Source organism: Ochotona princeps, chromosome 14 (genome assembly GCF_030435755.1).
Source record: "Ochotona princeps isolate mOchPri1 chromosome 14, mOchPri1.hap1, whole genome shotgun sequence".
Classification (NCBI taxonomy): Eukaryota; Metazoa; Chordata; class Mammalia; order Lagomorpha; family Ochotonidae; genus Ochotona; species Ochotona princeps.
Window position 1 is genome coordinate 22177980 of NC_080845.1, and position 14366 is coordinate 22192345.

A 14366-nucleotide genomic window follows, 5' to 3' on the forward strand; every position below is an offset into this window, starting at 1 on the left:
TCTGAACAAATCATCCATGAGCCATTGCAACACTTGGTAGAGGCAGACTGTGCGGGTGCTGAGTTTAACAGTGTATGTGGTTGATGTGAACTTAACTTTTCTTGCAGGTCTCGTGACTAGATTTTGCCTTTGATCGACAGGGCAGCTCTGGGATAGTAATGGGGCTAATTGCCAGGGCAAGCTGAATCGGAGTTTGTGGCGCAGGTTTCTGTGAGGTGAGGGTGGTGACACGGAGGTGGATCCTCACCCATGGCTGTGACTTGCAGCGAGTTTAAAATGACAGCCTTCACAAGCTCGGGGGCCTTGGGCCACGCTTAATCACTGGCACTTTGTCCTTCTGAAGCGTCACACATCATGTTCACATTGCTGATGGAAAATCACCCTTCAGCTGGTAATGAATACCTGATGCAGAAACACAGCCATCTCAAGGACCCGGCTCACCCATCACCTTAAAGCCACCTTCGCTTTCTATCTTTGTATAGATTCAAATGGGCTTTGATGTGTGTGCACTGGACGGAGGTCCTCTCTTACTTCCGCCTTTTGTATGTGAGGTTGTATGTGTAAATGATTTACAACAGATGCACATAGACACATGTGAAAAAAATTCTTTATTAATTTCTCACATTTCATTACAAAATGTATGTTGCAAACAACTTGGATAACCTACTTGTGTTTTTTTTTTTCTTTGTTTTGCTTTTTATTTGTTTTTCAACCCTTGGCTTCAAGGATGCAGAATTTCCCTGTCTTCCATGAAGTATCGGGAAACACTGATTATTGGAGTCAATAGGTTATCATTTTGCTATTTATCTTCTTCTCTCAAGCTCTGAAAAAAATGTCCTCTGTATAAATTAAACAACAAAAAAATGTTGTAAATTCGATGCCATTACAGTCAACAGAATTATAATAATGCATCCAAAATGTGCGGCCACAAAATACCAGGTATAGGTTTGAAAAAGAAAAAATGACGTTCTAGCCTTATTAAAAGGATAATGGTCCCATATTTTTATTTAACAGGTTAGCAAAACAAAATCCAATGGATTACAATATTTACATGTTATTTGAAAAATAAACTAGTGATAAAAGCATGTCACAATTATTTTCTTTTTTTTTTTCCTTTTTCTTTTCTTTTGTAGTTTTTTCTGTTTGTTTTTTGGTAACCATTACAAACACCCAATCCAGGTATGGAACTGTTTAGTACACTTGAAATGAGGCCAATTAAAACAAATATGGACATAAAATCAATCTTTGTCTAGGTAATTCACACTTTTCCGATTTTAAGGTCTTCGACATCATGGCCCCCATCCCTCAAAAAATTAAATTAAAACAAACATCCTAAAAAATAAAAATTCTTAACAGCAAGAAAATAAAAGAAGAACATGCTTTTCAAGTAAGCACTTCACAAATGCAACATCTCTCCATGGATTTTATTTGAAGCTGTGTGGGACACTGTCACTTCCGCAATTCCCCTTCCCTTCCTTCCCTCCCCACCCCCAAACCCTTCCAAGTAAAAAAAAAAAAAACAAAACAAACGTGAAAACCAAAGGACTCGCACGCACGCATAAACACACACCCGAGCACACGCATTCACACACACGCACAGGCTTCTAAACCTAGGCTTCAAAAAAGTTCTTTTATACTTTTTGGAACGAAACCCTTTGTTCACAATCAGAACGTATTAGAAATGTAGACTTGGATTTAGTCTAAGCTGCTGTATCCCGAAAAAGCTAATATGGGGAAACAGAGCAGCTGGCAGCTAGATTTAAAAAAAAAAAAAAAAAAAAAACAAAGGAAGAGAAAAGAAAAAAAAAAGTAGTTCTCCAGGCTCCTTGTAGGATACACGCCATTTCTTGTCCATTCTCACCAAAGGGATGGGATTCTAGGACATCCCTCCGTCTGCCACATAAAATGAGCAACCCCCGCCAAACACAATGCAAACAAAACAAGATCTGAAAAGCACACACAAAAGCAAACCTATCCTAACAGAAATGGCTGGTGTGAGACGGATAATGTGTTAATTTGACGAGCAACAAAAGCGTGAACAGGGCCTCCTCAGCGGCCCATGAGCTGCATAGCTGTGCGGAGAAAGTTTGGTTCTTTAGTTAAATAAACAGAAAAGGAAAGTGAACGTCTTTGTTATTTCCATGTTTGAAATAAAAAAAAAAAATTCCTATTCACAGAAAAACTAGCTCTCCCCTTGTCCCAAATCAAAACAATAACAACACACACGCATACATACAAACAATTCTTATGAAAAACTGAATTGTGCTGTGTTCGTAACACTCAAATTGATAGAAAATAAACTTGTGGCAAACAAAAATTCCACAATCACCTTAAAATTAGCTCACATGAGTCTACCAAATTCTAAATTATAGTTGAACACTAATAAACAGCTTACCTGGAATAAAGGATGACAATTCACAAACAGTTAGCTAATAATTAAAGTCTGTTTCTTTTTTTTTTTGTTTTTTACTAAAATAATTAAAAAAATCACAGTATTTTAAGAAATAAAACCCACATGGGGATTTTAAGCACAATTGTGTTCCTTTCTTTAAAACTCTTTTTTTTTTCCTCCATTCACCATCTTGCCCAGCAGTTCTCTCTACATTTAACCACAAGGACGACAGGTAGTACTGACAAATGCAGAGAATTCCCTTGGTTAAGTTTGAGGTACTAGGAAACAGGTGAGTGTTTAATGCAAAGCAGTTTTTTTTTGTTTTCTGTTTTTTTGTTTTTTTCCCAAAGCGGCTGCAGTTAGGTCTTGAAAAAGCTTAAGGTATTAAAACTAGAAAAACGCACCAAAAGTTGTGCGTCAGAAAGTTGTTCCCCTATGAGAAGTCTTCAGTCGCGGAGCTTCTGTCTCCCGCTACTGTCCAAGACCGCCACAGAACGCACTGCGCCCACGCCAGGTGCTTCCATGTTCCGCAACAAAAGAAACTTCGGTGATGAAGATCCGGAACAAAGGATGTAGTGATGGAAAAGGAACCACATATTCCAACCATTTAAATAACTTTAATTTACAGACTCACTCACACAGGTACCAGTGCTTTGAAAATAGATTGTTCAGTCCTAAAAAGCAGCTTTGTTCTGTCTTCTCTTGTCTGTCCCTCCCTTTGTAGCCCAAGCTGGCCCTCCCACTTTCTCATCACGGTTCAAGTAAGGGTTGAGTAGGAATTTCACGAAATGCTTATTCATTTTTGGCCTCTGCATTCTCCAGGAGAGATTTGTCGGCAGCTATGACGCAGATGGCTACTGGTTCGTTCTTTAGGGAAAAGTCTATTCCCATCGTCTCGCTGACATCTTTTTCCTCCATGGAAGGCATCTTAATCCTGTCCTCCAGAGCCTCTTTGGGATGGCTGTCTTCTCTGCTCACCTGCTTGGTGTCATTTAATGCCCTGGCAGGGGAAAAAAAATTACAAGAAAGACACCTGAGCAATTGTGTGTGTGTGTGTGTGTGTGTGTGTTTTTCTTTCAAATTAAGCACAAGGCTTATATGCTCTAACTTCCTGAATTCTAGAAAAATGTCCCGGGGTTCCCTTTAGACAAAGGCTATGGAAATTCAACTCAATTCAGAGTGAACTGTCCTTCCGATATGGAATACTTAGGTCCTGTGTTTCTGTATCTTCTTAGCTATCTGCATCTACAAACATAGCCACTGTCATAACACATTTTGATTAATGCCACATTTTGTTTCTAGATTAAAATAATAGTCTTATGTCATCTTCTCGACTGAAACAGAGAGGAGTTGTCTTATGCCTAGATTCAACTGAACCTAGAAGTCTAGAGGTTGGCTATATTTATTAAGACTGAAAATGACTAAAAGGTTGGTTTGACCCAATGGTTATGGCCCCTCTTGGGATGTCTGAATCCCATATCAGAGCGCTGGTCCAAGTTGTGGCTAATCTACTTCTAATCCAGTTCCCTGTTAATGTGCCTGGAAAGCAGTGGGGGATGACTCAAGTGAAGGAACTCCTGCCACCCAGGTGGTGACCCAGTTGCAGTTCTTGGCTCCTGGCCTCAGCATGGTCCACCCTAACTTCTGTGGTTATTTGGGGATTAACCAGCAGATGGAACATCTCCCTTCTCATCCCCATCAGTCTGCTCTTCAACCAGATCTTTAAAAGAGAAACTCAGATATTAGGATGCATAGGGCTAGGCCCAAAAGCCAGTCATGGAACAAGTACAATCTGAGGATGGAACCCATGTCTTGGGAGACTTCTTTCTGCGCTCTCAGGTGTCAGGGCATTTTGTTCTAAAAGGACCAGATCTTAGGTTCTCTTTGTTGGAGGGATCAGGGGTGCTTTACTTAGGGATCTTGTGTAAGCATTTGGCAGGCATTCTTTTAGCTACCTGGGAGGCAGGATGAGGCGGGCTCCCCTCCGGAGGCAAGCATGGGAATGATCAAGGCCCAGAACTAGGAACAGAGCTTGATTCTGACCATACCACAAGACATCATGTGTGTGAATGCTAAAGGACACTAACTAGAACAGGCACTTCTGAATGTGGGCAGGAATGGGGTGTGTAAGTCCCATAAGTGATTTGTTCCTGATTGGCGTGGGACCAATGGGTCATCCTAAAAACCAACAGAAAGGGATAAACCCCGACTCTGTGACCAGTTGCTTCTCCCACCATGGTCTGGAGAGGTGACACACAGGGGTCATGGGATTGTCAGGGGAACCATCACCCCCACAAAAACTCCAACCTCTCTCCTCCTCTGGGATGGCCCAACTTACATGCCATGTCTCAGCACATGCCTTTCCCACTCGGAGCCCTGTGAAAATGCCCGTCCACAAAATTCACATGGAAAACGTTTCTCGGTGTTCATAGCAGCCCCATGGTCGGAAAATCTCATCAGCTCTGTGAAGGAAAAGCAGAAATGTGACCTGTGCTCTGAGGGAGGGCACAAGATCTGAGCTCACTTCCATCAGCAACCCCCCGTCCTGTCTCTGTCTCTGCAAGGCTAGGCAGTAAAAGCAGCGTCCAGATTCCTTGCTGTCTTGCGTTTCCCCTTAAGGGCATTCCTTGTACAACTCTGCAAAACAGTTTCTGTTCCCAGGCCTGGAGTCTTCCCATTTCCCCTCAGGGACCCCAACAGCTTCCATCACCAATACCCAGAGTCCTTTTTGCTGAAAGAGCCCCATTCTGAGCTTTTTTGTGTCCTACATAATCCCTTTCTTCTATCAGTACTATGGAGCATCTCCTCATTTGCTATGTGTCACAGGTTAGTTTTTTGTCCACGACCAGCACATAAGGCTAGAGAAAGCTATCACCGAGCCGGGTTACGTGCCACAGACCTCAGGGTTTCTACTGGTTCCAGCAAGGCAGAAGGCTCAGGGTGACAGTTGTCAATCATGGATTTCATAATCTGCACCCCACAAGGTGCCAACGAGCCCTAAATGAGATCGGTAAACATAGAACCTTGCTTGTAGGAGAATATGAACCAGGCTGCGAAAGCACATCCCCAGGTTGCCGAGGGATCCTAACCAGATGTCCACCATCAACTCGCAATTGGTGGTGTCTTTGAATGGGAGGGTATGTAGATCTGTTGTAAACATCCAATGTTGAGTTGGTTGTTCAGTTTCCTGCACAGCATTGGGTACATGCTAGAGTCTGATCAATGTTGACTGGCTGGCGAATTGTTTTCAGGCCCTAAGTCCCAGCAAACTCAAAGACGTGAGCTTATGTGGCCTTTGTGTTGCCCAGTCTCACGCCCATATGTCTTTCATTTTCCCTCCAAGGGCCAAGTCTTCATATGGCTAATAGACCACAGGGCCCAGACAGCCCTGCATCTGCAGTGCAAAGTCGGGGCAGCACACCAGTAAAGGATGCTCGTCTTTACACCTCTGATCACCGTGGCCTCCCGTGCACAGGATGTTGCAGGAAGCTGGCCTGGCTGAAACACTCCACTAAAATCCTCAGGGTGATGTTAACAGGATAGGGGGCTTTGGGATGCCTTAATCTTTAGCACAAAAAGCTATGCGACTGGGCCAGTTTTAACAAAAGATGAAACATTTTCTCACAAATTAAGAAGATCACCACACAAGCCATTAAAAATAATTGCACAGACTATCTTCCTCGATTCTTTTCATTGGAAATGAGACAGCACCATCTGCTCTACGCATTAATTCCTTAGCAGGGATTATCTTGGGCAAGAAATCAACAGAATGCCTTCCCAGCCTCCCCAACTGCATAATGAGAGGGGGTGGCTGGGAAGGCTTCTGCTTGGGTTAATTTTGATTTCTTCATGCCTGGTTTCTTTGCTTTCAAATTCCCTCTGAGCTTCCTAGGCAGGACCTGCCCTGTGGCCACAGCCAGTCTCCTCCAACTTTGTGTCCAGAAAGGAGGTTGGGAATGCAGTTAGAGGTGGGGGGTTCTCTGCGCAGCTGAGAACCCCCTGAACTGAAGGTGTCCGATGAAAGTCAGACTCACCAACAAGAGTGGACCCACTCCTTCATCTCAATACAGAAAAGGCACAAAACTGCTCATCTGTTCTTTCCACCAGCACGTGCTCAATTTCATCTTCAAAGCAGGGAGCGACTCAGGACCTGTCACACTTCAAATAGTTCTCGAGCAGCCTGGGAGCCGAGTTAACAGCCACCTCGCGACCTATGCTCCTGGAAGCCAGACTGTCTGGCAAAACTCCCCCAGGCAACCTGTGTGCTGCTGCTTCTGCTTGGCAAGACTCTACCTATCTGGTGGAAAACAGATCGTAAGTTTATTCAAAGGAGATAAGACAAAGGAAGCTGCCCTTCCAAGGATGTGGAGGCAGTGGGAAAGTTGAGGTTGAGAATTCTAATTAACATCACTGGAAGTTACTCGTCTACATCCCCCACTCTGGGAGGGACTCCCATCTCTCCATGGGAAGATTTTTTTTCCCCCCTCCACGAGGTAAAGCCTCATGAACATGGATGTGACACTTTCTAGTGACGCCAAGGCCAGGATGTTCTTTCCACTTAAACCAACCTGGTCTGATGCCACCATGCTGAATGAGAAAGGAGAAAGGCCCAGCTGGATCGGTAGGGGCATTTGGCCTGTGTCCCACCCCCATATCAACTCTCAAATGCTTTTCATTCTCTACTTTTTATTTTTGAAAAAAATTACTAATTTTTAAAGGAGTCACAAGAAAGGGATTTTGCCCCTGTCATACGTATAAGCACAAATTCAATGTGTGCTCCCATTGGAGATGGAAAAAAAGCCATAATATCCAAAGAGGGATAATTTGTTTCCAGAAGAGAAAAGGCAGGCCATTGAGTATTATGAAGAAAAAGGAGGCTTTGTACCCTCAAAGAATCCTCTTCCAGAGGACGCTGGGAACAGTGCACAGATGTTAAGAACTCGTCATGAAGAACTTATTTGTAAAATGGTTTTGAGGGAAAAAAAAGGGAAAAAAAGACAACCTTCTCAGATCACAGTAATTCTCCTTGTAAGAAAGGAACTAATGCCATTTCTTTTTAATCAAAGCAGTCATTTTACAATCAACTGATAGAGTGAGGCTGTTTTATTTGTCCACATACTTTTCAGGGTTTTAACAAGCTAAGACACTGTGGCTATCAGCTCCTCTAGTCTGTCTTGGTTGGGGTTCAATAGCTTGATGGATCCCCTGTTTGCAAACCGTGGTCTCCAGCCCTGGCACCACGATGAGTTGGTCGGGGCAGGCCAGGAAAGGAATACGGAACAGCTTACAGAAACTGAGTTGCCAAACAGGGCATCTTAGGTGCAGGTTGAGCAAGCAGGAGAAGCAAAGACATCCTGCAAAAGTGTCCTTCGGACTGAGGGACCCTAAGGATGCCCTCTGGTCCCACAGAGTACAGGGCTGGATACCCTTAAGAGAAGAACATTCCACTGGCCTGGGAATTGGGAAAATATTTTACAATGTAAAAGCTGTTGCCTTTGGAGTCAGAGGACCTGAATTCTGTCATTATGAGGTTTTCTGTTTGTCTTGAGTTTTTGGACAAGCATTTATATCTTGTGAACCTTTATTTTGATACCTGGACAATGACAATATCATGTGCAATGCAGGATTTCACTTATCAGGTGGTTCTTATGTTATAGATACTGGCCTAGTATCTCATATGCTATATCACTTAACCTTTACAACAACCTGTAGATTCAGAAAGATGCTGATTACCGGATCTATTTAGAGGAAACAGAGCCATAGATATTACACTACCTTCAGAATCTACTATAAAGCTGCAAGAATCAAAACATCATGGTACTGTCATCAAAATAGACAAATAAATTGACGAAACAGAATAGAGAGTCCAGCAATAGGCGCCAGGAACACACACATGGGAAGGGACAGCCCTGACAACAGAATGTACTGGGACAACTGTATTATTTTCATCCAGAAGAATGACAAAGCAAGCAAGTCGATCTTTTTCTCCACAACTGCTACAAATATCAACTCAAAATGGATTAAAGACCTAAATATAAGACTTAGAATTATAGAACTATCAGGAGAAAATTGAAAGGAAAAGTTCTATGACATTGATTTGATCTGGGCAATGATTTTTTTTTTATGTCAATCGAATAGCACAGGCAACAAAGCAAAAGTCAAATAGGACTGCATTAAACTATAAGGCTTTTGTACAAGAAACAAAAAAGAATTAACAGAGAGCCTGAAGAACAGGAAGAAACCTCTGTAAGCCACACATGTAATAAAGAGTTAATATCTAAAATATATGAGGCATTGAGCTCAATGGTAAGAAAACAAGTCACTAAAAAATGTACAAAGGATCTGAATAAATATTTCTCAATACACAAACAGCCAAAGGTCTATGCAAATAAGCTCTGCATCACTAATTATCAGGGAAATGCAAATCAAAGCCACAGTGGCTTTACCAAAAAGAAAAAGAGAGATGGTGATGAGGACAAGAAGAGGGAGTGCCTATAAGCTGGTGGTTACAATGTAAATCAGCAGAGCCATCATGGAAAGTAGTATGAACGTTCTTCCAAAAATTAAAAATAGAAGTACCATATGATCCAGTGATTCCACTACTGGTACATTCTATACAAAGGAAATGACTTGAGTACATCTAAGAGATTCTCTGCATTCCAGTACTCATGGCAGCACTATTCACAACAGCAAAGATATGGAAACAATCTCAACGTCCATCAAAGGATGAGTGGATAAACTGAATGTGGTACATATATAAAATAAATAGTTAGCCTTGAAAAGAAAAAGATATTTTGTGATTTGCGGCAACACGAATGAAGCTGAACATCAATTGAAATAATTCAAGCACAGAAAACAAAACTGTGTATGATCTCTCTTATAGGTGGAATTTTAAAAACTTGACCTCATACAAGCAGTGAGTAGAATAGTGGTTATCAGAGCTGGGAGGTGTGGTCATGGGGAAAAAGTTGGTTAAAGCATTCAAAACTTTAGATAATGGAAAGAACATGCTTAAGACACCTACAGTACAACATGCGTGTATGTTGTAAAAACACAGTAACAATATATTTTATACATAAATTGTTCAGAGTAGATTTTCAGTGTTTCTATCACTAAAAACTGGGTGAGACTGTGAAGTGATGCATATGTTAATGAACTACTTAGTCATCTAACAATTTAGATATTTTAAAAACATCATATTATGTGTCTATTATATGCACTTTGTTTATTTGTCCGGAAAATCAATAATTTTAAAAAACTTCAAAGAAATCTGAATTTTTAAGGTGAAAACTTTTTACAGCAACTCAAGGAAATAATGATATTATCATTTGTGGATTCTAAATGCGCATGAAGATAAAATAATTTACTCAGTTATATAGATAGTAATTAACAGAAACGGGCCAAATTCAGACAAGCAAATGATAGAGCCCTCTATATAATTAAGGAAAAAAGGTAGCTCAGAAGCCACCAGCATTAGACCTGGCACACAAACACGCTCCAGAGTGACAACCAGCAGGTCACAAACTAATAACAATTAAGCCATTCTTCACATCACATGGAGGTACGTTTATTTTTTTTATATGTGTGCTATCATGTTTTTGATAAATCTACCGTTTGCATATAGTCATATAGGAAGGGTTTTCTAAATGCTCATGGGAAATCCACACTATGAAAAAAGCAAGCCATGCATGGATTTCCAAACTGAAGTAGATCAAAGTAACTTTTAGTTTCAGTTCCATGGTATAGGAAGTGGGAAAAAATAGTACAAGAATCCCATGAAAACTTCTCCAGTGTATCCTATAACTACAGGGTGGAATGAACGATGTGGTCTCTCTCTCTCTCTCTTCCTTTTCACAAAGCGAACCCGGAGCTCCAGGATATGAGGAGAAGCTCCGCATTTGGCATGTGGCGACGCCACAGTGCTTTGCAGCCTCCTCCATCGCCTCTGCAGAGATCGCCCCAGCAGCTGTCAGCTGAAGTAAGTGTCCAATTGGTAGTTCCTTCTCAGTTCTTAATACATATCATCCATTGGGCTGTCTGCTTGTTCTTATTCTGAGAATTCCCTAGACGCCAGTGTTCCTTATTAAAAACAAATCATTACCATAAGCATCCCCACCCCCGCCTTTTTTTTTTTTTTAAGAAACATGTATCTATAATTAGGGAGAAAATGTGTTTTGTGGAATTCTTATGTCTGGTAACAGTTTACAAAGACATAATCCTTGATGTGTCCCGTAACCCAGTCTGTTCTGCTGCTTAACTAAGATGGATTACTCCCTTCTGCTACTCCTGCTACAACCTCCTGCCTGCCTTCCATCTCAGGATAGACACACTGATGCCATGTGGCATGAAGAGGGCTGCGAGGGACTGACCTGTGTCATCAGCCTTGCTGTTCACTTCTTCTTCCTTGTCCTCCTCGTCACTACTGCAGCTCTCCATTTTTTCCTTCATCTGTTCCAGCTGATCCAAGTTAACCCGTCCAACCAGCTCAAAGTTACGGCTTACCTGAAAAAGCCCAAACACAAGAGGAAATATAAAATATAACAGCCTTTCCCACATCAGCTTCCTATGGCAGTGTTCTTGGAACCCAAGACCAAAGAGCCTGAGGACCCAAGAGAAACTTTCATGTTAACTCTTCTGCAGCTGGATCTTTTCTTGATTCTCACATTCTGCCATTTCTTTTGGGATGGTCAACTCAACACTGAACTTTCACTATCCCACTCATGAGTTGTATTCATTAGGAGGCTAACAGTATCACAAAGCTTAGAATAAAAGAAAAAATAACATCTTCTGAGTTGAATTCAAAGATGTGTCTTTTATAAACTGCCCAAGTACCAGAGGCTCCAAAAGCATCCTGTTCTTCAGCAGTAAGCATCACAATCATTTTTGCCATGATCCGATGGTGATTCCGGGGGTGCCGAGTGGCTCCAACTTAGGCCAGGTGACAATTTTTTTTTTAGCTCAAGTGTAAATAAAAGTCAACAGTATTTGTGCTATCATTACAGCTATTTTTCTTTTAAAGATTTATTCATTTTATTACAGCTAGATATACACAGAGGAGGAGAGACAGAGAGGAAGAACTTCCGTCCAATGATTCACTCCCCAAGTGAGCCGCAATGGGCCGGTGCGCGCCGATCCAAAGCCGGGAACCTGGAACCTCTTCCGGGTCTCCCACACGGGTGCAGGGTCCCAATGCATTGGGCCGTCCTTGACTGCTTTCCCAGGCCACAAGCAGGGAGCTGGATGGGAAGTGGAGCTGCCGGGATTAGAACTGGTGCCCGTATGGGATCCCGGGGCTTTCAAGGCGAGGACTTTAGCCGCTAGGCCACGCCGCCGGGCCCATTACAGCTATTTTTAAGGTGACACAACCCATGTACCAGATCTGCGATTATTCAAGAGGAACCTACAAGATTAACTCCTGAAAACCCTTTGAAGTGTTAACTATGGTTGGCTTTTATTGTATAAATAATGTGGAAGTACCAGGGGTCGTTCAAGGGAAACCAAAATCCATACCAAGAAAAGCCTGTATTTTCCATTTTGCATTTCCTTATCAATGATAGCACAACATTTATCTTCTTCATCAATGTGTTTTTAAAACCTCTACAATGATACACATGGCATGATCAGAAATTGCAAGGTAGCACAGAATCCAAGCAATAAACAGCTATGGGCCATGCCTCTGTCTAGGATGCTATGTTCTTCTTGCTGGAGGCCAGGAGGAGCAGACAAAAATGAACGAGAGTGGGTTCTGGCCCCCAGAGACTCACAGTTTAGTTCAAGAACAGGCAGACATCATTAATTCGCTTCTAAGGCAGATTTCCGTAGCTGTCACAGCTGAAACAGAGTGTCATGAGGGCACAAGAGAGGAAAGAGAATTTATAAGACAATTCCAAAATATTCTCTGGGACCAGGGTAGAACAAAGATTTGCCGAGCACCACCAACTCCATATGCCTGGCAGATGGGAACATCACCACGGACTGTGACAAATGTGACAGAAAGAAATTCAGAGGATCAGGGCAACCAGCCGTCCTGTGAAAAGACTTATTACTGTCCCAGCCATGTTGCACAAAAGGTAGGCAGCACCTCAAAGCGGAAGACGACTCAGAGAAAGCAGACGAGCTGTAATAGTGAGATCAGCTGACTCTGAAACCAAATCGGCACAAGGTGGACAGGTGCTCTTACCAATGCCTGGGTAAACCGCTTGCTCTGCTCTTTATTGAGCCAGTCTTAAAAACGAATAAACTCAGGGCCAGAAGAAGGAAGAGACCACTGTGGAATCCCTTGCCCCCTTTTTTACTTAAAGTTTACAGCTAATCGTCTTCAAAGCTTCTTGCTTGCAATAGTTTGCTAGCAAAGATTTATCCACTGTACCTCACCCATACACACCTGTATGAATGTTTAATTTTTTTACTTTTATTATATAAAAGCTTTATATATATGTTTATATATATTTATTTATTTTTAAAAGATTTATTTATTTTATAACAAAGTCAGATATATAGAGAGGAGAGACAGAGAGGAAGATCTTCCATCCGATGATTCACTCCCCAAGTGACCGCAACGGCCGGTGCTGAGCCAATCCGAAGCTGGGAACCAGGAACCTCCTCCAGGTCTCCCACGCGGGTGCAGCGTCCCAAAGCTTTGGGCCGTCCTCGACTGCTTTCCCAGGCCACAAGCAGGGAGCTGGATGGGAAGTGGAGCTGCCGGGATATGAACCGGCGCCCATATGGGATCCTGGGGCATTCAAGGCGAGGACCTTAGCCACTAGGCCACGCCGCCGGGCCCTATATTTAATTATTTAAAAGCAAAAGGTAAAGCACATAGATCATGTCATAGAAACCTGCATTTCAGAATCAGGGTTTATCATTAACCATTGAAGTGTAATGCATTGTGTCCTTGATACCGTCATTTGTGAAAGGAGGCAAGAACAGTACCTGATACACAGTAGAATCCCCTCCCCCGCCCAATGTAATTTTCTTCCTCTTTCTGGGTGTGTGGGCCATGTCCAACCTGGGCTTTTGGTAGTGCATATTTATGGAGTTCTGTTTGGTCACAAAAGTGTACGTCTGAACCAAAAATAATTTATATAAATACTTGAATAAAAGATTTCTGGCTTGCTTGTATTTCAGGAAAAGTAGGCAAGGTTCCAGTTTGAGTAATTTTGAAATATTTTTGAAGGATTCTATTTTTAAAATGACCAGTGCTTAAGAGGCCACCTTTTGTGGGCCACTTTTTTGCCCATTTCCAATTTCTAGTAACCAGAGAAACTGAAAGTTAGGACATAAAGGACAGGCAGTCGTCAGAAAACAAAAATAATTAACCAAGGAAGACAAAAAATCCTCCAGAATTCTAATTCAGCTGGTAGCATGCACACACCCATTCAGTACAGACTCCCCGAGGCTGCTACATCCTCAGCTCTAGGGGCCCTGTTACAACGCCTGCTTTTCATGGAGCTCCTGGTGTCAAGAGACATCATCAAGTCAAATGCTTCTCTTCTTGCTCCTGACTTTTTGGGGGGTGGGGTGAGGGGGTAGTGGGAGGTGAGTTGTTCGTGTCTTCCAAAAATCACCCATCCCATCACTGGAAAACTATTTTGGATTTGGCACAATGTAAAAATAATACGTCACATTTACACAATAGGGTGTTCATCTTCGGCTAACCCAGGACTGATTAGTTCTGAGACTTCTACAATGTTTGCTAAGCAATTAAAAGGTTTAAAAGTAAAAGCTAAGCCTTTTGCCATGCAATTAGAAGATTTAAAAATAAAAATTGTCTATGCTGTCGGGCTATTACTATATTTGAAATTCCCAAGTCTGCCATGCAAATATTAATCCTGATTTAAAACACTTGTTCATTTTTGAGGCCATTACTGTCTCTTCCTTGGATTACAGTAAAACACCCCAGTCTTTAGTTCTATTTGCACTCCAGTCTCTCCTGTTCTTGTATCTCTTCTACAGTGTGGTCAACACGAGCATT

General features: G+C 42.1%; 1 protein-coding gene across 5 annotated transcripts in view; it reads right to left on the reverse strand.

Moving 5' to 3' along the window:
- Positions 1-243: 243 nt before the first annotated feature.
- ZNF462 (zinc finger protein 462) overlaps positions 244-14366 on the reverse strand; it is a 140923-nt gene continuing 126800 nt past the window's right edge. For 3 of the 5 annotated variants that reach the window (XM_058672423.1, XM_058672421.1, XM_058672422.1), the window contains exons 11-13: positions 10762-10894; positions 4731-4854; positions 1969-3392 (exon numbers count right to left, since the gene is read on the reverse strand). In XM_058672423.1, the coding sequence (XP_058528406.1) occupies positions 3185-3392; positions 4731-4854; positions 10762-10894 (465 nt within the window). In that variant the 3' untranslated portion in view covers positions 1969-3184. Of the gene's footprint in view, positions 3393-4730; positions 4855-10761; positions 10895-14366 lie in introns of all 5 variants that reach the window. The other 2 variants (XM_036496544.2, XM_004580928.4) reach the window with 1 other exon arrangement.